This window comes from Martes martes (genome assembly GCF_963455335.1).
Source record: "Martes martes genome assembly, chromosome: 4".
Taxonomy (NCBI): domain Eukaryota; kingdom Metazoa; phylum Chordata; class Mammalia; order Carnivora; family Mustelidae; genus Martes; species Martes martes.
Genome location: NC_137891.1, coordinates 11,129,195 through 11,149,652, shown reverse-complemented (window position 1 = coordinate 11,149,652; position 20,458 = coordinate 11,129,195). Strand labels below are relative to the sequence as shown.

Below are 20,458 nucleotides of genomic sequence, written 5' to 3'. Positions count from 1 at the left end.
GCTAAAGGTGTGGGGGAGGCACTATAGTCTCTGTAAGAGAATGCGTGGTTTGTGGGCTTCACTGTTCATTCATAAATTATGCCAGTTACAGAGCACCTGGTAACAGGAGCGAGGGTGGAGAAACACTGTGTGGTTAGTCTGTGCCCACTCCGGTTTGTGTGTATGTATATTTATTTACAAGGCTTTATTTGCTTATTTGAGAGGGAGAGAGAGCACATACGAGCTGGGGGGAGGGGCAGAGGGAGAGGGACAAGCAGACTCCTCACTGAGCAGGGAGCCCGACACAGGGCTGGATCCCAGGATCCAGGGGACCAAGACCTGAGCCAAAGGCAGGTGCTTAACCAGCTGAGCGCCTGAGCCAGCCAGGTGCTCCATCAGGTTTGTATTTAAAGCAAGAAAGCTGCTCCTCTTTGTAACAGACCCATCTAGCACCTTCCTGCTATAGAACTGCGGCTTGTTTTACTTGTCTGTCTCCCTGCACGGGCGAGGCACTGAGCCCACAAATTCAGCCTTTCTCTGAGTCCTCTGTGCCCCATCCTGGGTCGGCAGTCACTCTCCTCTGACCGTTACTAACCTGACAATTCTGCCTCAGCAGCCTTAAGATCACAGAGACCTATGTTTCAAACCTTGTAGCTACTTACTAGCTGTGTAAATAATTTAAAGCAGTTTAAATTTAAACTTAATAGCTGTGTAAGTGATTTAAACCCTGAAAGTGGGGGGAATAATACTGTCTTGCATATAAGACCGCTGAGACAATTAGGTGACATGGTAAATGTATATAAGGCACCTGGCAAATAGTAGGCACTCCACAAGGGTTGGTAGTAATTTATCATCTCCAAAAATTTTTTAAAGATTTTATTTATTTGACAGAGAGAAAGCACAGCAGGGGTAGCATCAGGCAGAAGGTGAGGGAGAAGCAGGCTCCCTGCTGAGCAGAGAGCCTGATGTGGGGCTTGCTTCCAGGACCCTGAGATCATAACCCGAGCTGAAGGCAGATGCTTCACCTACCGAGCCACCCAGGTGCCCCATGTAATTCATTAATTCTACAAACTATGGACTATTAAGGTAGAGGACGTGTTTTAATGTTTACCTTAAACCGAGTATTTTTGCTCTTCATCTTGAGAAACCCAAGGTAGTGGTTGTGGAATAAGCACTCCCGATTTTATTAATGACTTAATTTTTTGGGACGCCTGGGTGGCTCAGTCAGTTATGTCTGGATCCCAGGACCCTGGGATCAAGCCCCACATCAGGTATCAGGCTCCTTGCTCAGCGGGGTGCCTGCTTCTCTCTGCCTGCTGCTCCTTCCCTACCCCCCACTCATGCTCGCGCTCTCTCTCTCTCTGACAATTAAAAAAAAAAAATCTTAAAAAAAAAAAACCCTTAATTTCTCATGAAGAATGCTCCCATAAGATGAGTGCATACATCATAAAAAAATTAACTCATTTTAAAGTTGAGAGCCCTCATTCCAGGCCAACAAGATCTGTACACACCCCCCACACCCCCCGCCAGCACCCAGATAGCCTCTTATTTTAAGTAACAAAGTATTTCAGCCAATGGCTTGAATATGAAAACTGGAACTTCTTAAACAGCCCAGAGTTCTAAGATTACTCTAGAAAGAGACTTCAATTTTCTAAATGCAGTTTTAAAAATTCCTCTTATTTTATCCCTTCACAATTTGAGGAGGAATATTCTCCTGGATAAGTATACTTCCTTTTAGAAAAAACTTCCTTCCTTGACCATTCTGAAGGAACTCATTATTTCAATTTGTTTTCACCTCCTAAGGAGTAATGATGGACCCACACGAATGCAAAATGCCTTGCAGGCCCCAGTAATTTGTTTAGACTTTGCTTAAATCACTACCACCACTAAAAGGTATTTACAATTTCAATCTAAAGCCTTCTACTTCTGAGGACTTAAAATTATTTCTTCACTAACAAGTTTACTTTAATTCAAAAAATTTTTCAAAAATCAGATCATAATCTACAAACTTGGAAAACAGCAAAAATATATAAAACTTCCTAAACACAGACCACGTGCTTTTTGTATATACCTTTTGACATTTTATGCTTCCACATCTTTCTTAAAATTCTAGGAACCTTTTTCTCCCCACTGAATACTACAGAATTAAAAATGCCATTACATGATACAATGGCAAGACACCAAACTTAATTTATCAATTTTGGTCACAATTCACTTCCTACTATACTTTTAAATTTGACAAAATGTTAACTGAAAGAGCTAAAATGAACTTACTTGGATATAAAACCATTCACTTTCCTACCACTGATGAATTTAGCACCTTACCTTGAAAATCTTAGATTTCGTCACACACTTTGGGCTATTTCTTAAAATAGATAAATTAACAAAATGAAAATCTGGGGCGAACATCACACATTAATTTTGCTTTAGAAAACACAAGTGTTCTTCTAAAAGTACTCGCTCCATAATTCTAAACCAAAAGAGGGAAGGCAAAGGGAAACTGCTTTTTTCTGTAACGTGAAAAGTTTTAGAACTGTTTACGACAATCGCGTGCTATTTTGGAAATAAGACTTCCATATCATATGCTTGCAATCAAATTACATACCACTGTCAGGTTTTTTTTTTTTTTTTTTTATTCACTAAAATTAAAGGATTTAAAGAGTCCCAACTTTCAGACTAACAATGTTATGTATTTCTAGGGGCACCATGTGTTACTAATAAGCTAAAATGTATTCCAAATAGATTTTGGCATGAATTTTAAGGAAGCCACTATTTAATAATAAAATCCACATTGGATTTGTGGAAAAAAAAATTATCATAGGAAAAGACCTAGTAGCAGGAATATTCTTGGTCTTTACTCCCAAGGAAAAGTTTATGTGGATGTAATAATATATCTGTTCAGAAAGATTAACAAATGCAACTCAACTAAATCATTGACAGAACAACAAATCTGGTGCACCCATGCTTACTAGGAAATACACGCCTCTTTCATTTTATAAAAAGCATGGTATGTTTCACTTTGCTTTTTTAACAGCACTGACAAGCAGTGAGCTCCTCTTTCTCTAGAGACTCACACTGACTTCCACGGAGCCTGGGATTTGCATGCACACGCCCGTGTATGCAAGGGCAGAAATCTTATGAATCCCTTGTCTACTGCTTTGAGCCAGGGTCCTGTACAAAGCTCAAGGTGGCAAGTCATCAGGGCTGCAGGCAACTGAAGGTATGACTAGGGCTGGCAGTCACTTCGGTCATGGTTCACAGTCTCCTCTCAAAGAGGGTGGCTGGCTTCCTCCACAAAAAGTGATGGAGGGGTGGAGAAACCCAGGTGGAAGTGATCTCTTTTATGAACTGGTCTTGGAAATCTCATGGTATCACTTCCATCACATTCTGTTCATAAGAGGAAGGTAGTAATTCTGGCAACATTCCAGGAGGAGAGAATTAGGTTCTGTCTTCGGAAAGAAAAAAGTGTCAAAGACTGCAACATATTTTAAAATCTCTAGTGTTCAAGAAACTACTGGCTATTTTAAACATACATTAGGGAAAAGAGAAGTGGGGGAGGGGAGGAAGGAAGGACACACACACTGAGGCAAACTTTCTAAATGACAATATACTTCACAGATTAGCAACATCAACACTTCAAAACTTAGGAACAACACAGGAAGGCTGGATAGCTTGATCCAAGCAGTTCACAGAATTCAGTTTTGTTTCTGAACGTCCTCATATGTGACACAGGGGCATAAGAGAAAGAGACAAATCCCCAAGCCATTTTCAAACTAAGGGGCTTCTGGGGAGCTAACTTGTCTTTCCAATAAAATTTTTTTATTATTATACTGTGTTCCAATTCATACTGATAAAGCTTATGTGTAATCCTAATAAATACATTGTAAAAGCAAGACTCTTCACCATTCTCAACCATCTTTCAAAGCATCTGGTAGGGAGTGCCTAGGTGGCTCAATGGGTTAAAAGTTTGCCTTCGGCTCAGGTCACGATTCTAGGGTCTTGGGATGGAGCCCCACCTCAGGTTCCTCGCTCAGTGGGGACTCTGTTTCTCTGTCCCCACTCATTTGTGTGCACTTACTTACTCACTCGCTCTCAAATAAATACAATGTTCAAATCATCTGGTGGGGTAGGTGGTGGTGGTAGTAGGCTGGCTGGTCATCTCAAACCAGAAATACAGAAATCCTTCTTAGAACTTTAAAGTTTATCAGATGGGTTTTGTGTCACTTAAGCACTGTGAGAAAACAAGAAAATTATGAAAACACAGTGGGAAACAGATACCAGGGTTCAGCCTCTGTGGCTTTTCTGGATGAGGCCAAAAGCCCTTGGACGGGAATAACCCAGATTCCAGTGAGCATGTATCATGGAAAGATCGGCAACACCACTGTTTTACTCATCTATTTTTTAAGAATTAAATGTCACAGTGCTGCCCACACAAACTATAGTCATTGGTGATGGCGGAAACCCTATCAGGTCCCTACAGTCTGTGAGGTCTGAGTCCCCACCCACCCCACCACCGGCCCTTCCAGCCATGGGCATGATAACCACTGTGGTCCCTCTCCAGGAACCACCAAAGTCATCCCAGGATCACACTGCTGGGAAGTTACACTGAACCAATTCATTCACGAGCAGTTACGATTAAACACTCAACAGCCACTCATGGAGAGCTTCTCAGGGACCTATCCAGCCGCCATATAGCTACACACTGCACATCTGTTGAGCCCCCACTACAGGGCAGGTAGAGACAGGTAGAGAGTACAAAGCTGGAGTCGAGCTCCACTACTGTTGCAGAAGTTCGCCTGGCTTGTGAAGCTTCAGCCTCACCATCTATAAACTGGGGGTGATGGTGGACCTACCTCAGAGGTCTGCTCCGCTTAGCTTAGTACAGTCAACACCCAACGAACACCACGTCCACTGAGAGACGTTCCACTCAGAACCCTTTCACACTGTATCAGATCCCTCTTGGGAAGCTTTGCAGCGTCTAAAGTATAAATCCCTTCTGGGGGGCCACCTGGGTGTCTCAGTTGGTTAAGCAACTACCTTCGGCTCAGGTCATGATCCCAGGGTCCTGGGATTGAGCCCCGTGTCAGGATCCTAACACAGCAGGGAGGCTGCTTCTCCCTCTCCCTCTGGCTTCTACTCCGCATGCTTGTGCTCTCTCCCTCTCTCTGTCAAATAAAAAAACAAAACAAAACAAAAAACCAAAAACCTAACCTAAATCCTTTCTGGTTTGGTGATCTAACAGCCATCTCCCCCACTGAGCTGTAAAATTCATGAAGGCAGAGATTCTGTCTGATTTGTCTAATATACTCAACCCCCAGAACGGTATCATGTTAACAGATGCTCAATAAATACTTGTTGAATTAATAAACTATGGTGACAGATACATAAGATACAAATGTAAAAGACACAGTAACAGCCCTCATCAAATGGGTCATGGGCCAGTGCAGCAGTTCTCAGATTTAGCTGCATATCACCTGGGGAGTCATTTTATTATAATCCCAATACCTAGGTCTCACTCTAGAAGAACTCTTTGCAGGTGGGCCTGAGGGACCCCCTGTGTTCATGTTTTAAGTGTTCTTAGGTGATTCTATTGAAAAGTCAGGGTTGACACTGGCTGGCCTAAGGCCAGAGAGAACAGTCACCAGTTACAATACAATGGGAAATACGTTCTCGTACAGCAGCAAAATGATTTCCTGTGATGACAGAAATGCCCTGGGTCTGTGCTGTCCCATGCCACAGCAGCCAGTCACACGTGGCTACTGAGCATTCAAAATGTGAACACTGAGATTGGGGGGCCTGGATTTTCCACCTGATTTGATTTTAATTAATATAAATTTAAAAAGCCATTATGTGACTAGAAGCTACTCTATTAAATAGTAGAGACCTAAGGCAAAGCACACAGGAGAACCCTAACCTAGCTAGGGGGTGGGAGTGGTCACTGCTCAGCCAGGTGTGTGCCCCATCCACCAGGCAAGAACAATCTCATGGAGGAAAAGGCAACCAAACTGCACACATTCCTTGAACTCACTATCTTTCGCACATGCAGGGACAGCCTCTCTCTCCTGCCATGCCAGGACAGAGGTGACCAAGGAAGCCCTTTAAAGAACAAGATGAAGCACATCCCTACCAAGTAGAAGAGCCTTTGTGTGAGCAGCTGACGTGACTGTGGCCACTGCGGGACACAGACGGGATGCATCTTGAGCAAAGACTTTGAGGGGAGGAAAAGGAATTACGTGGAGCTACTAGCAGGATAAATAAGGCAGCCAGCCACTCACAGCTGCAAATCAGAGGTCTCTCTTCTGCGGCTCATAAGCTGAGAGCCTCAAGCCTAAACCGTAACATTATGGAGAACTGACACTCATTCCTAAGGCAGCTAATGGCTCATTAAGCTCTTTAGAAAACTGGGCTGGTCCAGTGCTATTTGCAGAAGACTGAATTAACACAGAGAAGAAACCCAGGCCACCGATCTAGCTGTCATTCTTTCCATGTGTGAAGCACCTGTCATGTGGCAGGAAGTCCGTTAAGTGGCCTTAAATATTACCTCATTTATCCATATGATACTCTGCAAATTAGATATTATTTTCTCATTTCATGGTGAGGCAATTTAAGGTTCACAGAAGTTAAGTAATTTACTTAACTTTAACAAGCAGCAATGAAGTCAGTGATCTACACTAAGTTTCCTTTTCATAAAAGATGTACTTTAGTCTCTTAAATAGATATATTATTATTTTAAAAATCCCCGTTGTTTTTGGTTTTTAAAATTTTATTTATTTATTTATTTATTTTAGAGCGAGAGAGATCACAAGTAGGCAGAGAGGCAGGCAGAGGAGGGGGGGAGCAGGCTCTCCGCTGAGCAGAGCCCGATGCGGGGCTCAATCCCAGGACCCTCAGATCATGACCTGAGCCGAAGGCAGAGGCTTAACCCACTGAGCCACCCAGGCACCCGTTTCTTGTTTTTCCAAAACAGATCTGGATGATCACTATCAAAGCTTCAATAAAGCCACTTGTACATAAATTTTATACATACTTTCACTGATGCACAGTATAACTGCATCCACATAAAAAGGTACATCGATCTTAAGTGTAGCATTTGATGAATTATCAAAAAACGGACTTAACTATGTAATCATCCCCAAATCAAGGGACAGAACAGTACCAGCACCTCAGAAGCTTTCCCTAGCTTTAGGGAAAGTTTTAGGCCCCACCCACCTCTCTCCAAATTGCAAATATCTAGAAAGGGACTACCATACTTGGGAGTAAATTAAAATGAAGCTAAGGAAGAAGTTATATAATTTAGGCCAAGACTTAAAACATTCGAAAATTTAAACATTTAAAACAATACTACAGAAGTAGGCAATCAACTAATTATCCATCTTAATTAGAAGTTAGTGTGTTCTTGGATATAAAGAAACGAGAGAGGTATTAAGAACCCATGATACAGAATGGGTTATCAATTAGTCCCAAGGGCTTTGAATAAGACAAGAGACAATTAGGTTTCCAGCTTGAGACTACTGATTCCCAGCTCTGATAAGGAGGAGAGATCCATAAAGTATCTGAAGCTCGATCTTTTTTCAATGTTCCTTTCAACTCCAAAATTTTACAACAATTACGAGTATGAATATAAATAAAATATAAAATTTATATAAAATATGAATGTTTGGCATTTACTGAACTCCCCTAAGGTGACAGGCTCTTTACAGATATTAGTTCATTAACTACCCTCAGCAACAGGAATACCACAATCTCTGCTATACAGAGAGGATGGAGGTTCAAAAAAGTGAAGTAACCAGCTTAAGGTCACCCTGCTCCTAAGGGGCAGGGTGAGGGTACAAACCCACACAGGTCCAACTTCAAAGCCTGTGCCCTTTCCATCGGACTCCTACTGCCATCCCCTTCGGGGTTTGTCAGGCTACACAGACTACTGCTTTCTCCCACCTTATCCCTGGGTAAGTGAGCTTGTAGGGCGTGCAGCAAGGATAACAAAAGATGTGAGTCAAAGACCTTGAAACTCATTTTACATTTCCAAGCCTCTCCTCTCCTTCCCTGGGGAGACAGAACCTACCGTTTCTTGTGGTTAGCCATTATTTATCTTAACTAGGTTTACTTCTTCTTACCCCCAGAAAACATACTTCTGTTGCCAAGAAGACAACCGTCACCCGATCCCGCTAAAACATTCAGTGACACAGGTTACCAGGCACGCCCTCAGCCACAAGAATAGACTCTTGGTTGGCAGGTCCCTCCAGATCTCAGTTCAACCTCACCCCTTCCCCCTTCTCTCTCATTCCCATGCCCAGCACCAATATTGATTTCCAAATGTGTACAGGTAACAGGCAGAGAGAAAGATCCTTATGTGCCTTCCCCAGGCCACTGAGTTACAGACAGACCAACTACACAGGAGATGCGCATGTCACTTGTGACAAAATTCCCAGTAGCCCTGCTAAGTTTTTAAATGTATACTAAAGCCCACTGCAACTCCAGTTCTGTAACTGATTTACTTTGGAAACAGTAATCTGTGTAGACTGAGAAGAAATGGAGAAAAAAGAGAAAAGCTGAATTTCTTTGACCTACTTATTTTTCCTTTTGTACCAAGTCTACTATAAACATAGCATCTTACAGATAGAGAAAACAGGAGACCTTATATTTAATTCATGCTGTCTGCTTGGTAAGTACTTACCTTGACCGGAATTATATATTGCTTTTACAGACTTCTTCACTTTCTGCAAGGCTGTTCTATCTTGGTCTAGAGCCTAAAAGACAAAAACAGTGGGGAAAAAACGTTGGAAAACTTGGCAAATTAAAACTCATTCGTAATGGCATTTATTTTGCTGAATTACCATAGTGGTAGCAAGCGGACATATTTACGAACAGTGAAGCATTTCCGAGACTGGAAGTGCCCAGTATCTGAGGAGTCATGTTTGGGGGTAAATGCAGAGTTGTCCCACAAAGCTCAGTGTTGGGTGAAGCTGACAACATGGTGGTCAGTCAGTTACCACCCCAAGCTCTGTACGGGAAAGAAAATACTAGACACTTAAGAGAGGGTAAGACTTGCTTCTCTCACTGGGCGAGGGTGGCACCTTGGAAGGGACATAGGCAAGTGTAAGTCGTGAATGTCACATGTTCACAAGAACCCTTCTTATCACCTGATGGTAATTTCAGCCAGAAAGAAAACATTTAAAAGCACGTAATAAGAGTGACTTGAAGATTCTTTTCAGCATTCAAAAAAAAAAAAATTATGACATAAGGCCAGGTGTATTTTAAAATTCTGTTGCTGAGAAAGGACTGCATGGAAAATGCTACCACGATGCTGGTAGTGCTTTTAAATGATTTCGTAGGTGGAGAATAAACATAATCTACATCAATCTACTTGCACTGCAAGTTGGGGGAGGTTCTAGGGGGCCGTCACTGCTGATTCTTCATCCAGGGGCTGGATATACAATTGTGCTCTGTTCGTGAAGACCGGGCACTTAGGATATGTACTCTTCTCAGAAGGTGTATTTCGATTCAAAAGCAAATTTAAAAAGGGTTGTATTCAATATAGATGACATATGGCATGCTGACCTAACTTCTTAAAGTAACTTCAAACCCCTCTCTGCTTCCTGGAGGGTCAAGGATCCAGAGACTGGGAACCCCTGGATGGGGTGTCAAGATTTGGGCGTGAGCAGTAACGGCAGTAATAAGGAACTTACCGACATAAAATTTAAGACCATTCACTGTACACCCACATCCGTGACATCATCTACACCTCAGAACTTCAGAGGAGACAACTGAAGGCCACTGAGGGTAAGTCCTACCTCCGAAGGTCACATGCAGAGACCAAAGGGTAAATAAATGTGTTGGGAGCAGGCAATGGTCACTCCCTTGTCCTCCAAGATGGTCCTTCCTGCCACTCTCAACCCGTGGCTCAACTGGCTGCTTGCCTTTTCCCCCTGTGGATGCCGCTGGCTGGCAGGGCAGGTACCTGAACCACGCCAGGCTCAGGCTCCTCACAGGTCTTCTGGCCTTGGGAACAGGGACCACAAGGTGCAGATCCTTTCTGGGAAGGGTGGCCTGGGGCCCGCCACAGGTTCTGTCTCCAGCTATGTGTAACAATCTGGCCGGGAAGAATGACAGCCCACACACACAGCACCGGACACAAGCAGTGGCATCGGAGTCCTGCTTTCCAGCTGCACGCAAGGCACAGGTCCCTGCTAACCTTCCTGCAGACTGAAAACACTTGACAGTACGTTCCTCTCGCCCTGAGCTGGCTCAAGTGGGGATTCTATCACTGGCGACACCAGTCCTGAATAACACGAGAAACGAAGGCTTCTGGAGCACCAGCTACACCAGGCGTAAGCCTCCTAGAGCAGATGTGCCATGCAGGGGAGATAGGTATGCTTTCAGTGTCTTCTCTCTTTGCACAGCTTCTTTATGAAAACTCCATAAAGCAGCAGCTAGGGAGATGTGATAGACGGTCCATGAATATTTGTAGAGAGGGAGGAAGGGAGGGAGGGAAAGATTAGTTAAGGTGTCCAAGTCAGAGAGCCTGAAGCAGGTAAAGTCACATCTCAGATGAACATCTATCGGATCTCAAATCTAACAGATGCTGAGGTCAAACTGGGTTTTTGGACCGCAGGAGTGATGCAGTCTCCACTGTGCCTGCTGCTTACATGCCACCTCCACACACTTGTCTCAGCCACGTCCCACCTGCACTTCTATTTAAAATTTTCCTTTAAACCCATTCACAGTTTGTACATTGTCCATAACTGTTCTAAGTGGAAGATCAAGATCTTACCATAAACCGAAGAAACCCTAAAATCACTGTCTATCTCTCACTATATAAAATGGTCCTCTGGTTACTGCCTGTGACTGTCTCATAGAACACCCAGCACCGCCCACCACACTTGAGGAAATCGTGTCTCTCGAGGCAGCGTCACGGGAGACAGAGTTTGAGTTACTTCAAAGAGCTGAGATCTGTACTTTAGAGAAAAGAGGGAAGAGAGCAACATTTTAATAAATGTTAGTATGGCACGAAGGGGGCTGAGGTTTACACAGACCGCCTCATGTGATTCTCACAAAAACCCTGTGACAGAAGTACTGTTATTAAATTAATTGTATAGATGAGGCAAACAGAGGTTTAGAAAGTTCAACTTGGGGCACCTGGGTGGCTCAGTGGGTTAAGCCTCTGCCTTCGGCTCAGGTCATGATCCCAGGGTCCTGGGATCGAGCCCCGCATCGGGCTCTCTGCTCGGCAGGGAGCCTGCTTCCTCCTCTCTCTCTGCCTGCCTCTCTGCCTACTTCTGATCTCTCTCTGTCAAATAAATTAAAAATAAAAAAAAATTATTAAAAGAAAAAAAGAAAGTTCAGCTTGGCCAGGACTGCAGAGCAGGACTCTGAACGCAGGTCCCTGACCTCCTCACCGATACTCAGTTCTGCATTCCGCCAAGTCTGTGATGAACTGGATCTAAACATAGAGCCCCATCTTAATGAGGGTGGGGGCCGTCCACCTGTTTTCAGAGACAAATCCGAGATGAGAAATTAAAAGCCATTTAGGGTGTTAGGAGCATTCAAGGGAAAGAAAGTAACGCTTAAAATAAAGTGCAAATAAGCATTCCTTTAAGAGACTGAATTTAATGGGTTTCTCTTTTGATAAACTGCTTTTGTGGGAAGGACATTTAAAAAACAATCCCAATAATAGCTCCCATTTATTATTTTTACATCCATATTCTTGCCTTTTTTTTTTTTTTCCTGACAAAAACCCCAGGCTTTTGAGAAGTAAAACAGCTTGCTTGCCAAGTGACACAAATCCAGGAAGAGAAGAGCCAGCCTCTGCTTTTTCGACCACACCGCTGACCACGGTAGCAGGAATGTGTGCCCGTGATCCCCCTGGAGCTTACCACTGCTTCACTATTTTTGAGAAAGGAAAAAAAAAAAGACCTGCTTCTGGAAGAAAATAACCTTCATTCAGCTTCAGGGAATGATGACCACATAAAGACGGATCCACTCAAACAGAAATTAATGAGTGGGCTTTAATGTCCTGCACAGTTAAGAGAGTTAATGGGTCCAGATGAGCAAAGGGATGTGGAAGATTCCAGCCATAACATTTTATGAGACCAGCTATCTGCTCCCACCCCCTTTTTTTCCCCGCTCGGGAAAAGTCTCAGAATTTATGTTGAATTTTTACCAACTCACCTATAAATTAACACAGTGTAAAGTTCACATACATACTTTGAAAGGTTATTAATAACATCTGCGTTTGACAGTTAGAGTCACAGTTAGGAATGGGTAACACTTCTCTTTTTCCACTCTAGCGTTTGGCCACTGGCACACAGGAGCCAAGTGAAATGCCCTTCCACAGGCCCAGTTTAAGAGAAGCAGGGGACGCTGTCGCTCAGCCAGACGGGGGGCCCCTCCAGAATAATCCACGTCTAAATATGCTACAAACTGCCAGGCAAGCAATACCTGCAGTGACATCCTTTCAAATGTCCTATGCATAAAATTATGTAAAGGCTAAGAGAAAAGAGGCAGATAATACAGGCTATGAAAGTATTATTATTTCCCAATGTTAATATATGGACCTGCATTTCTAAGGATGCATCTGAAGTTGAACTCAACTCAAAAGAGTGCATGTGTGTGTAAGGGGGGGATGAACTAACAAATAAATGCATCCAGGAGAACACGCTGATCTCTAATAACAGAAGAGTACTTTCCCTATCCCCAATTCCGCAAGACAGCAACTTTGCATTCTCTACATTACTAACGAGCAGGGGCTTTAATGTAGAGAAGTACTTCCGACCCGGAACTGTAGATGGAGAATCTTCACTGTTACTTCACAGTCCTAACAAGTTGGGTCATGTGAATGGGCACAGAAGGCACAGGCTGTTGCCATGCTGAGACAGACTGAGAGGAGCCATGCCAACAGGGGCCTTACAGGAGAGCAGGCCACCAGAGGGACTCAGAAACGTTACACAAACCAGACATAAGGACGCAGAATCCCTGAAGAGTCTGAGGCCTCTCAAGGTAATGTATGTAACCTTTTGTACCCCTCCAGGACAGGTGACATCTCTCAGTCACAGAAGAGCACAATGTTCTCAGAGATGCACATGGATCCAGCCCTGCCTGCTGCCGGCTCAGGGTATCTGCACTAGCAGATCCCTTTGCCCCAGCACTCTTGCCACGTACTTCTTACAGAGGCCTCAGACTAAACGCCCCTTTCCACCGTCAACCTGTAGCAGCACACGGCCTCAGCCCACCTGGTCACTCTCTGCTGCACGTCATGCTGACTCTTCCATGATGCCACCGCATCCCAAAATGATCCCGTTTATGACTCATTTATTTTTACTGTATTTATCTCGCTGCACAAAAGCTCTACGAAGGTAGGGGCCCATGTAACCTGTTCATGGCTAAATTCCTATTCCCAGCGCCCAGCATATGGCAGATGCTCAAAAATGCTTATGAAACCACTAATGCCCGAATAAATACTCTCAGGTATTCTCAGGTCCACAAAACAGAGAAGTAAGCAACACAAGACTCGCCTTGAAACTGGCTGAACAAAGTAAGGTTCTGGACGCAGAGAATGTGGCCCTCTGTAATCCTTCCCCTAACGGTTCTGAAGAGACCAAGTTTAAATAGCTGTATACATGACAGGTCTGAGCAGTCACACCCGTGTGAGAGATAAGACCATACGGTACTGAAACTAATGGTTTAACAGGAGAAGCAGAACTTACACATTCCAGGTTAATTTTCCACCTTAAAATATTCTGGCAACTTTCTTAAAGAACAGTTTACTGAGATATGATACATTTATGTTAAATGAGCAACAGGCGCCCTATTGTCATTCAGTAAGATTTTCTATTTCGGAATTACTTCCTACGTCTATGGCACCTTCTTTTCAATATACTCAAGGGGGAAAACTATGTTTATTTTGGGTAAACGTGATTTTTGAAAATAAGCGTTAGTCTTTGGACCTATATCTTATGCATGTATTTAGAAAGGAAACAGTGGCTGTCAATAAAACAGCAGCACAGAATTTCTCAGAGATGTGCCGAGATAGACAGCCATCATACCCACCTTCCAGGGAAGCTGAGAGCAGAATGTATTAATGTGCACCTGGAAGTGGCCATCACAAAGCCTTGAACCGAGCACGTGCTCAAGAACGGCTAGCATCAGCCCCATCCCCCGAAGGTGCTTCTAAGACAGAAATTCCTGAAATATACGGAGTGACAGCAAAACATCTTTGAAACAAGTACTCCTACTAGCAGAGTGATTTCTTCAATGAAAAAAACCTTTTATTTACTTGGAAGAAAGTGGGGAGAGGGAATGTTTCCATTTTACCACTTTTCAGTCGCGTTCAGAGAGGTAATGTGTATTCTAATGCCCAAGAAGCAAATGTTCTCCTTTTGCGTACTTCCCGTAACAGGGAAAGCAAGGGAAGGCTACTTTGGCCTAATTTTGGTTCATACCTGACTGCTTCAGCCGACAGCTTACCGGGTGATCATGCTACCTTCAGGGAGGAGGGAGGACTGGGGAGCAAAGTGCTCGGGCTACCGGAGAGGCTGGATGCCTAATTAGCATTGGCATGAGGCCTCTGAGGATGAAACAGAGACAGAAGCTCTCGCACAGGCTCACCACCAAATCAATACGTTCATTATTTATCTGTTGTAAGGCCCCTCACACTAGGGTGCATAAGTGTGTAAGTGTACTGTGAGTCAGGAGTAAGCCCAGAAAGTAATCCGGTGTCATAATGCAGAGCACTGTGAATAAAGGCGCCAGAAGAGAACGAAAATGGAAAATAACCGTTAGCTCCAAAAAGAGGACGGACCAGGCAAACCATGCAAGGATTTGCTCTGAGGATCATCCAACTTGGGTTTTTACAGCGTCATGTACTTGCTCATACTGAACAATACTCTGAGCCACGCACCGGTCAAGTGTGCCCACTGAATTCCGCGTCTCTCTGCTTCCCTGGCCTCATGCCCCTCCCTCCCTTCCACCTGCCACAGCAAAGCAACAAGGACAGAGCGTGTGCTCGTATACACGGGGAGCCCAGCACTGCTTTTAATAAGACTGATGAAGGAAGTTATTCAAAACTGTAAATCCTTGCTACCCTGGTTATCCACATCTTGTATCATTTCACTCTTTACCTTGGATTTTCGATGTTTAGGTGCCTGTGTCTCTTCCCCTACTCAACCAACTAAAAGCACTGTAAGGATAATACTGATATATTTGTTTCTTTCTGTACATAGATGCTTGGTTAGAATTTCCCGAATTGAATGAAAGACACAAAGACCACACACACACACACACACACGCACGCACACACGAGGAAGGATGAATGGAATCCCTGTTCTTATAATAAAATCCAGGACCCTCCAAGGCCTTATGTGATCCAGCCCCACTGCCCTCAGACTTCTGTTCCCACACTCTCTCCTACTCATGTCTAGGCCACACCTGTGATTATACTGAACCCACCAAGCTTGTTCCCACCTCAGAGCTCTGGCAACTACTAAAATTGTGCTCCACAAGCTCTTCCCCAGATCTGAAGGGGCCTGGCCTGTTCCTTCTCTCTCTCTTGTTTTTCTTTCAGTGTTCACCTCAAATGCTAGTAGCATAGCACCAATTAACTGGAGGGCTGAATGTACAAGGGACCGAGAATCCCCCCGTGTGACAGCCATACCACACCAGCAGTTGGGATGAGATCAACGAGGAAGCAACAGCACACAGCATCTTCAAACGGGGACAGTGGCAGCAGCATATACGAAAGGAAGAGGTAAAGATGTTAGCCTTTGTTAGTTTCAAGATTAATATGAGTTGAATGAGGCTACTACGCAAGGGGAAATGATCAACTTAAAATAAAATTCGATTTGCATAACTTAGCCAAGAAATGGAAAGTTGACATGTCATCCACAAATAGAGGTTTTAACCTGTTCATCGGTATTGTTTTAGGTTATAAAAGGTGTCCTTAAGATTCAGAGCCTCTGATATTCATACAGATTTCAATCAGAAACATTAATGTCCTCTACTGCCTCTATGGCTGAAGGGTGGCACGGGGTGGGCTTTGGCCCATAGATGCTAAAGATCCCTATGCTGTCAATGACTAAGGATTTGGCCCCACTTGGTAAGTTATTTCATAGCTCAGGTCTGCAGCAAACACTCAATGTTGGCAATGTTCACTGACTGATTCTAAGGATCTACTCCCTGCAGGGAAACACCACTGACCTATCAACTTTCCAATCCAAAGAGAAGGTACTGCATAAACCTTTAACTCACAGAAGTCCACTTTCCGGGGTGTGCACAGATTACTGTTAGGAGTGTAAACATCTTTAGGGCAGGGGCTATGCCAGGCCCAGTGGAGGAGCTCAAGAAATATCTATCACAGGAATCTGCCTCTATATTAAAAGCATCCAGAATTAAAAATGTATAGAAAAGACCAATACTCACAAAATGCTATTTATTTTTCATGAGCTTTTAATTTTAAAAACGTAAGTGTTTATTCCAATCACTCGAAGGAGGTACCATCTTAACTAATGTAAATACAGCAGCATCAGTTTTTGCTTGGGTGATGCATATAGAAATACTCATTTTCTAACCTCCCCAGGGCGCATCCTGTTTTGCAAAAGTCAGTCTCGTCTATGAAGTATCGATGAAATCATTATATTTTCTTTGTGAAGGCCAAGGACTTTGATGAAAACCACCAAGTCTGCAAAGGCAACCTTACCGGAGTCCACTATGCAATGTAGATGGAGGAAGCTGAGCAGGCAGAAGAGCCTGCCTCCCTGCCCCATCCTCTAGGCCCCTCCACCTACAGATGGGACAAGCCAAACCAGAGATGGAAACTGTCCTCCGAGGAAAGGGAGGGCCTGGTCATTTTCATATTCAGTACTCTCGTTCGGTAAACCACTCTGCCTCCTGCACTGATGTCAGGATCCAGCCATGTGAACAAAGAAAGTGGAACAGATCTCCTTCAAGATCCTTAGGGTTAGACCAGTTATCTTAAAGAAGTATAGCCATCACATCATTTCATGATGAGACCCTAACCCATCTCCAAGGATAAGCCAAATCTTGCTTTTCTTCATGAAGCTCCTTCTCTGCCCCTAACACCGAGAGTCCTTGCCGGTCCCACACCACCGGGCACTAGTTACCATCTGGTAACTACCATCTACCTACCAATTGTCAACAAGTCTAGGTGTTTATCAGTGGTCATGGAGCCAGATGCCATCCCAAGGAGAAGTACGACAGGATGGCTACAAGCCCAAGCACAGAGGCCAGGGAGACCCCACATTCTACACAGGTGTTTCCTTCTTCTCTTCGGGTCCCTCCCTGTCCTCAGATTCTTGTATTTGCTCATTCCTGCCTCTGCTGTCCCCCATATTGACGACAATGATGACAAAATGTCATGATCCTGTTTTCTACACAATATCTTATTTAATCCTCACAGGAATCTTCAAGGGGGCTTCTATTACCCACACCTTACCGATAAGGAGACTGAGAATGGTCTTAGATTCCGCAGCTGGTCAGAGACAGAGCCAAGATTCAAAACCGGGTCTTCTGGACCTTAAAGCCTGTACTCAAGTGTCGTGCACTCCAACCTTCCAATGTGACTCACTGAGGTCTATCTACAGGATGGAGGAACCTTTAAAAAAAAATCAGTCGGCGGAGGGGCGCCTAGCTGGCTCAGTTGGTGAAGCACACAGCTCTCTATCTTGGGGTTGTGGATTAAAGCCCCACTCTAGGTACAGAGATTTTTTAAAAACAATAAAAAGTCCTTAAAAAAATCAGCCAGGGACTCAGTAATAGAGCCTCTAAGCAACTTCAAAACCCTCCTCCTTCCCATTCTAGGAGTTCTCTGTGAAGGAGCCAAAGAGGAACTGACTAGCAGTGCTTTGCAGGAAAACCCAAGCAGCTCTTTCTGGAAGGGACAGGACAAAAAGCAAAGTGGGAAGAAGGCAACCTGCAGCTGTCTGGGGCTGTGCCACCCCAGCAGGTCAGGCGTGAGCTGCCCATCAACCATTTCATGTCGGTCCACCTGCTATATACGGTGCTTGGCATTGTGGGTGTTAGTCAAAACCACACAGTGGCTTTCCACCGAGCCTCGGGTGTAGCCCAGAAATGGCAGCCTCTACGGACTTCATTAACTAGGACCTACACACTTGACACCGGGCATCATTTTCCTGAAAACTGATTGTTGGTGTGTGTACCACACACAGGATTCATGTTAATATGGAGATGCACAGGCTTGTGAGAGCTTCCAGGTGCACTTAAAAATATCAGGGACTTATTGAAAGACACCAGTGAGAGTGACTGGTAGAAAAATCTTTTGAAAAGAAAAAAAATTGGTTGACTTATCTATCCTTGGGGTCAGGAAAGAAAACAAGAATCTGAGGGATAGCTTCCCTACCTGGTATTTTTAATCCAGCTCTGGCCCACAGAAAGGTCACTAGGGTATGCAGGCCATGCTGAGGAATGTGAGGGGGATGAACAGGAACCCCTATAGACCATGTCCACCCACCCACAACTACCTGCCCCTCCTACATGCCAAGGACCATCTAGACAAAGAGAGAGCTGGCAAAAACAAGACCCTTCTCTTCTTTAAAGCGGATGACAGAAAAGAACTGAGTGCACAGCAACACTTCTGAAGAGATATGCTTGGTGTTCAGAAGCCCCAGTGAGCCCAGGTGGCCAAAACCACACAGAGGATAAGGATTTGGGCACCATTCAGACCATGTAGGAAGGAAAATCTGAGGCATGGAGTTTGGTTTTTCTTCTGAAAGCAGTAGTTAGTTAAAGACAGAGCCCCTGGGGTTTTAGAACAAGGAGGTGACTAGTCCTGCCCTTCAGAAAAACGACTCTGGCTGTTGTACTGAGAAGGGAAGGTAAAGAAGCAAGGCTGGAAAGGGAAGAGCCAACAGGCTGGGCATTTCACTAACGTAAATTCTCTTAAGTCCTTCTGTTGTGGCTCATTTCGCTTCCTCCTCTAGGACCACACCCCAAACTTAAGGCTTCCTCCAGAAATACTTACTCCTTCCTATTTCACACCTGCTCAGCACCCTCAAGATGCTAGACTCTAGGTCGCATCCCTCCCGCCTAATCCTTTATATCCAGCAAGCCGGGAAATCCCACCAGGTCCACCTGGGCAGCAGTTCTTGAACCCATCCCCAAGGCTCCTTCCTTACAGCTGGATGTGGTCATGCCCCAGCGAGATCCCTTAATGGCCTCTGAGAGACCCCACCGGGATGCCAGAGCAGCCTTTCTAAAATATAAACATGATGGTGTCACTCTCGCCTTAGAACCTAGAATAAAGCACAAACCCGTGCACAATGCCTTTTCCCACCTTACACCATGCTACAGCCTCCGCACTCCCTTTGTCTTCAGCTCACTTTATAATTCTTAGCCCTTCAAATTAACGGTGCTCGAATTTTGGGTCTCTATTCCAATTCCAGTGATGCCAGTTCTCTCCTTTCTGAATAATAATACTGTCTTTCGTCTTCTTAACAATCTTGCATACTCGCACTCAACCTTAAGATTGGGTTTTACCACCTCTTCTGTGAACCCCTACCCCCTTCCTGCTGAGACACTCTATTCAGCCCCTAGTGCTACGAAAGCACTTATCATAAGGACTTTTTTGTTACACTTCTATCACCAACAAACGGTAGCTGTTAAACTTTTAAGATACTACACATGTATTTATTTTCATTCCCCCACTGTAGGCCAGCTTCCTGACCCCATCCCAGGGCTGCATGTGCTCGGAAGACCTCAGTGTTCATAGTGGGCAGAGAGAATCCCCTGCAGGATCCTGGGCACCAGACATCTAACTTGGACTCTGCTCATCAGACCTCTCAGGCTTGCAGCTTCCGGATGAGTAAATCTAGAAAAATGGTCCACACACATCTCTTCTGGCTCTGTCTGAAAGTCAAACATTTTCAAGTCCTAGGGCCATTACTATTCAACTCTCTTAGCTTCCTAGATTTTAAGTGAAAGATGGCTTAATTTTTTTAAAAGTAACAACTGCACCAACAGTGAGTGGTTTCGGGGAAGGACCACAGAATTAAGATTTCTATGTGATTAAAAGATAAACCAGAGTTTGGGTGTTGGATTCTTTGTTTGCCATTTTTGTGTCCTTCTTTGGGTAGCCCCTGTCCTCCAAGAAATGTTTTGAAAACGACATCTTGAATTTGGTATTCAAAGACTCTATCAATTACATAAAACCAGCATTACTATGCTTTTTATAGATTTAAGTCAGAACAAGTGACCAGGGCCAAAAAACTAGTAAATGGCAAAACTAGGCTTTTCACTCTGTGAAGTCTAACTCTAAATTTGATCTGTGTTCTTTCTGCCAAATCTGACTGTCTAATTCAATGACATGTTTGATTCCCCCTCCTATCATGCCCAGGTATGCCACATGCTAGGTTTTCTATAGACTCATGTGCCCAGCTTTTGAGGACAGAATTTCAAGGGAATATAAGCCATAAGTCACCTCTTGTGTATTTTCCCAGACAAACCTCAGAGC

The 20,458-nt window shown here is 44.1% G+C and overlaps 1 protein-coding gene across 1 annotated transcript in view; it reads right to left on the bottom strand.

Annotated features, from left to right (window-relative positions):
• The window catches only part of ASAP1 (ArfGAP with SH3 domain, ankyrin repeat and PH domain 1), a 348,258-nt gene that overhangs the window by 144,156 nt on the left and 183,644 nt on the right, over positions 1-20,458 (bottom strand). Inside the window, exon 4 of the mRNA XM_080800600.1 lies at positions 8,654-8,726. Within this exon, the coding sequence (XP_080656726.1) occupies positions 8,654-8,726 (73 nt within the window). The remainder of the gene's footprint in view (positions 1-8,653; positions 8,727-20,458) is intronic.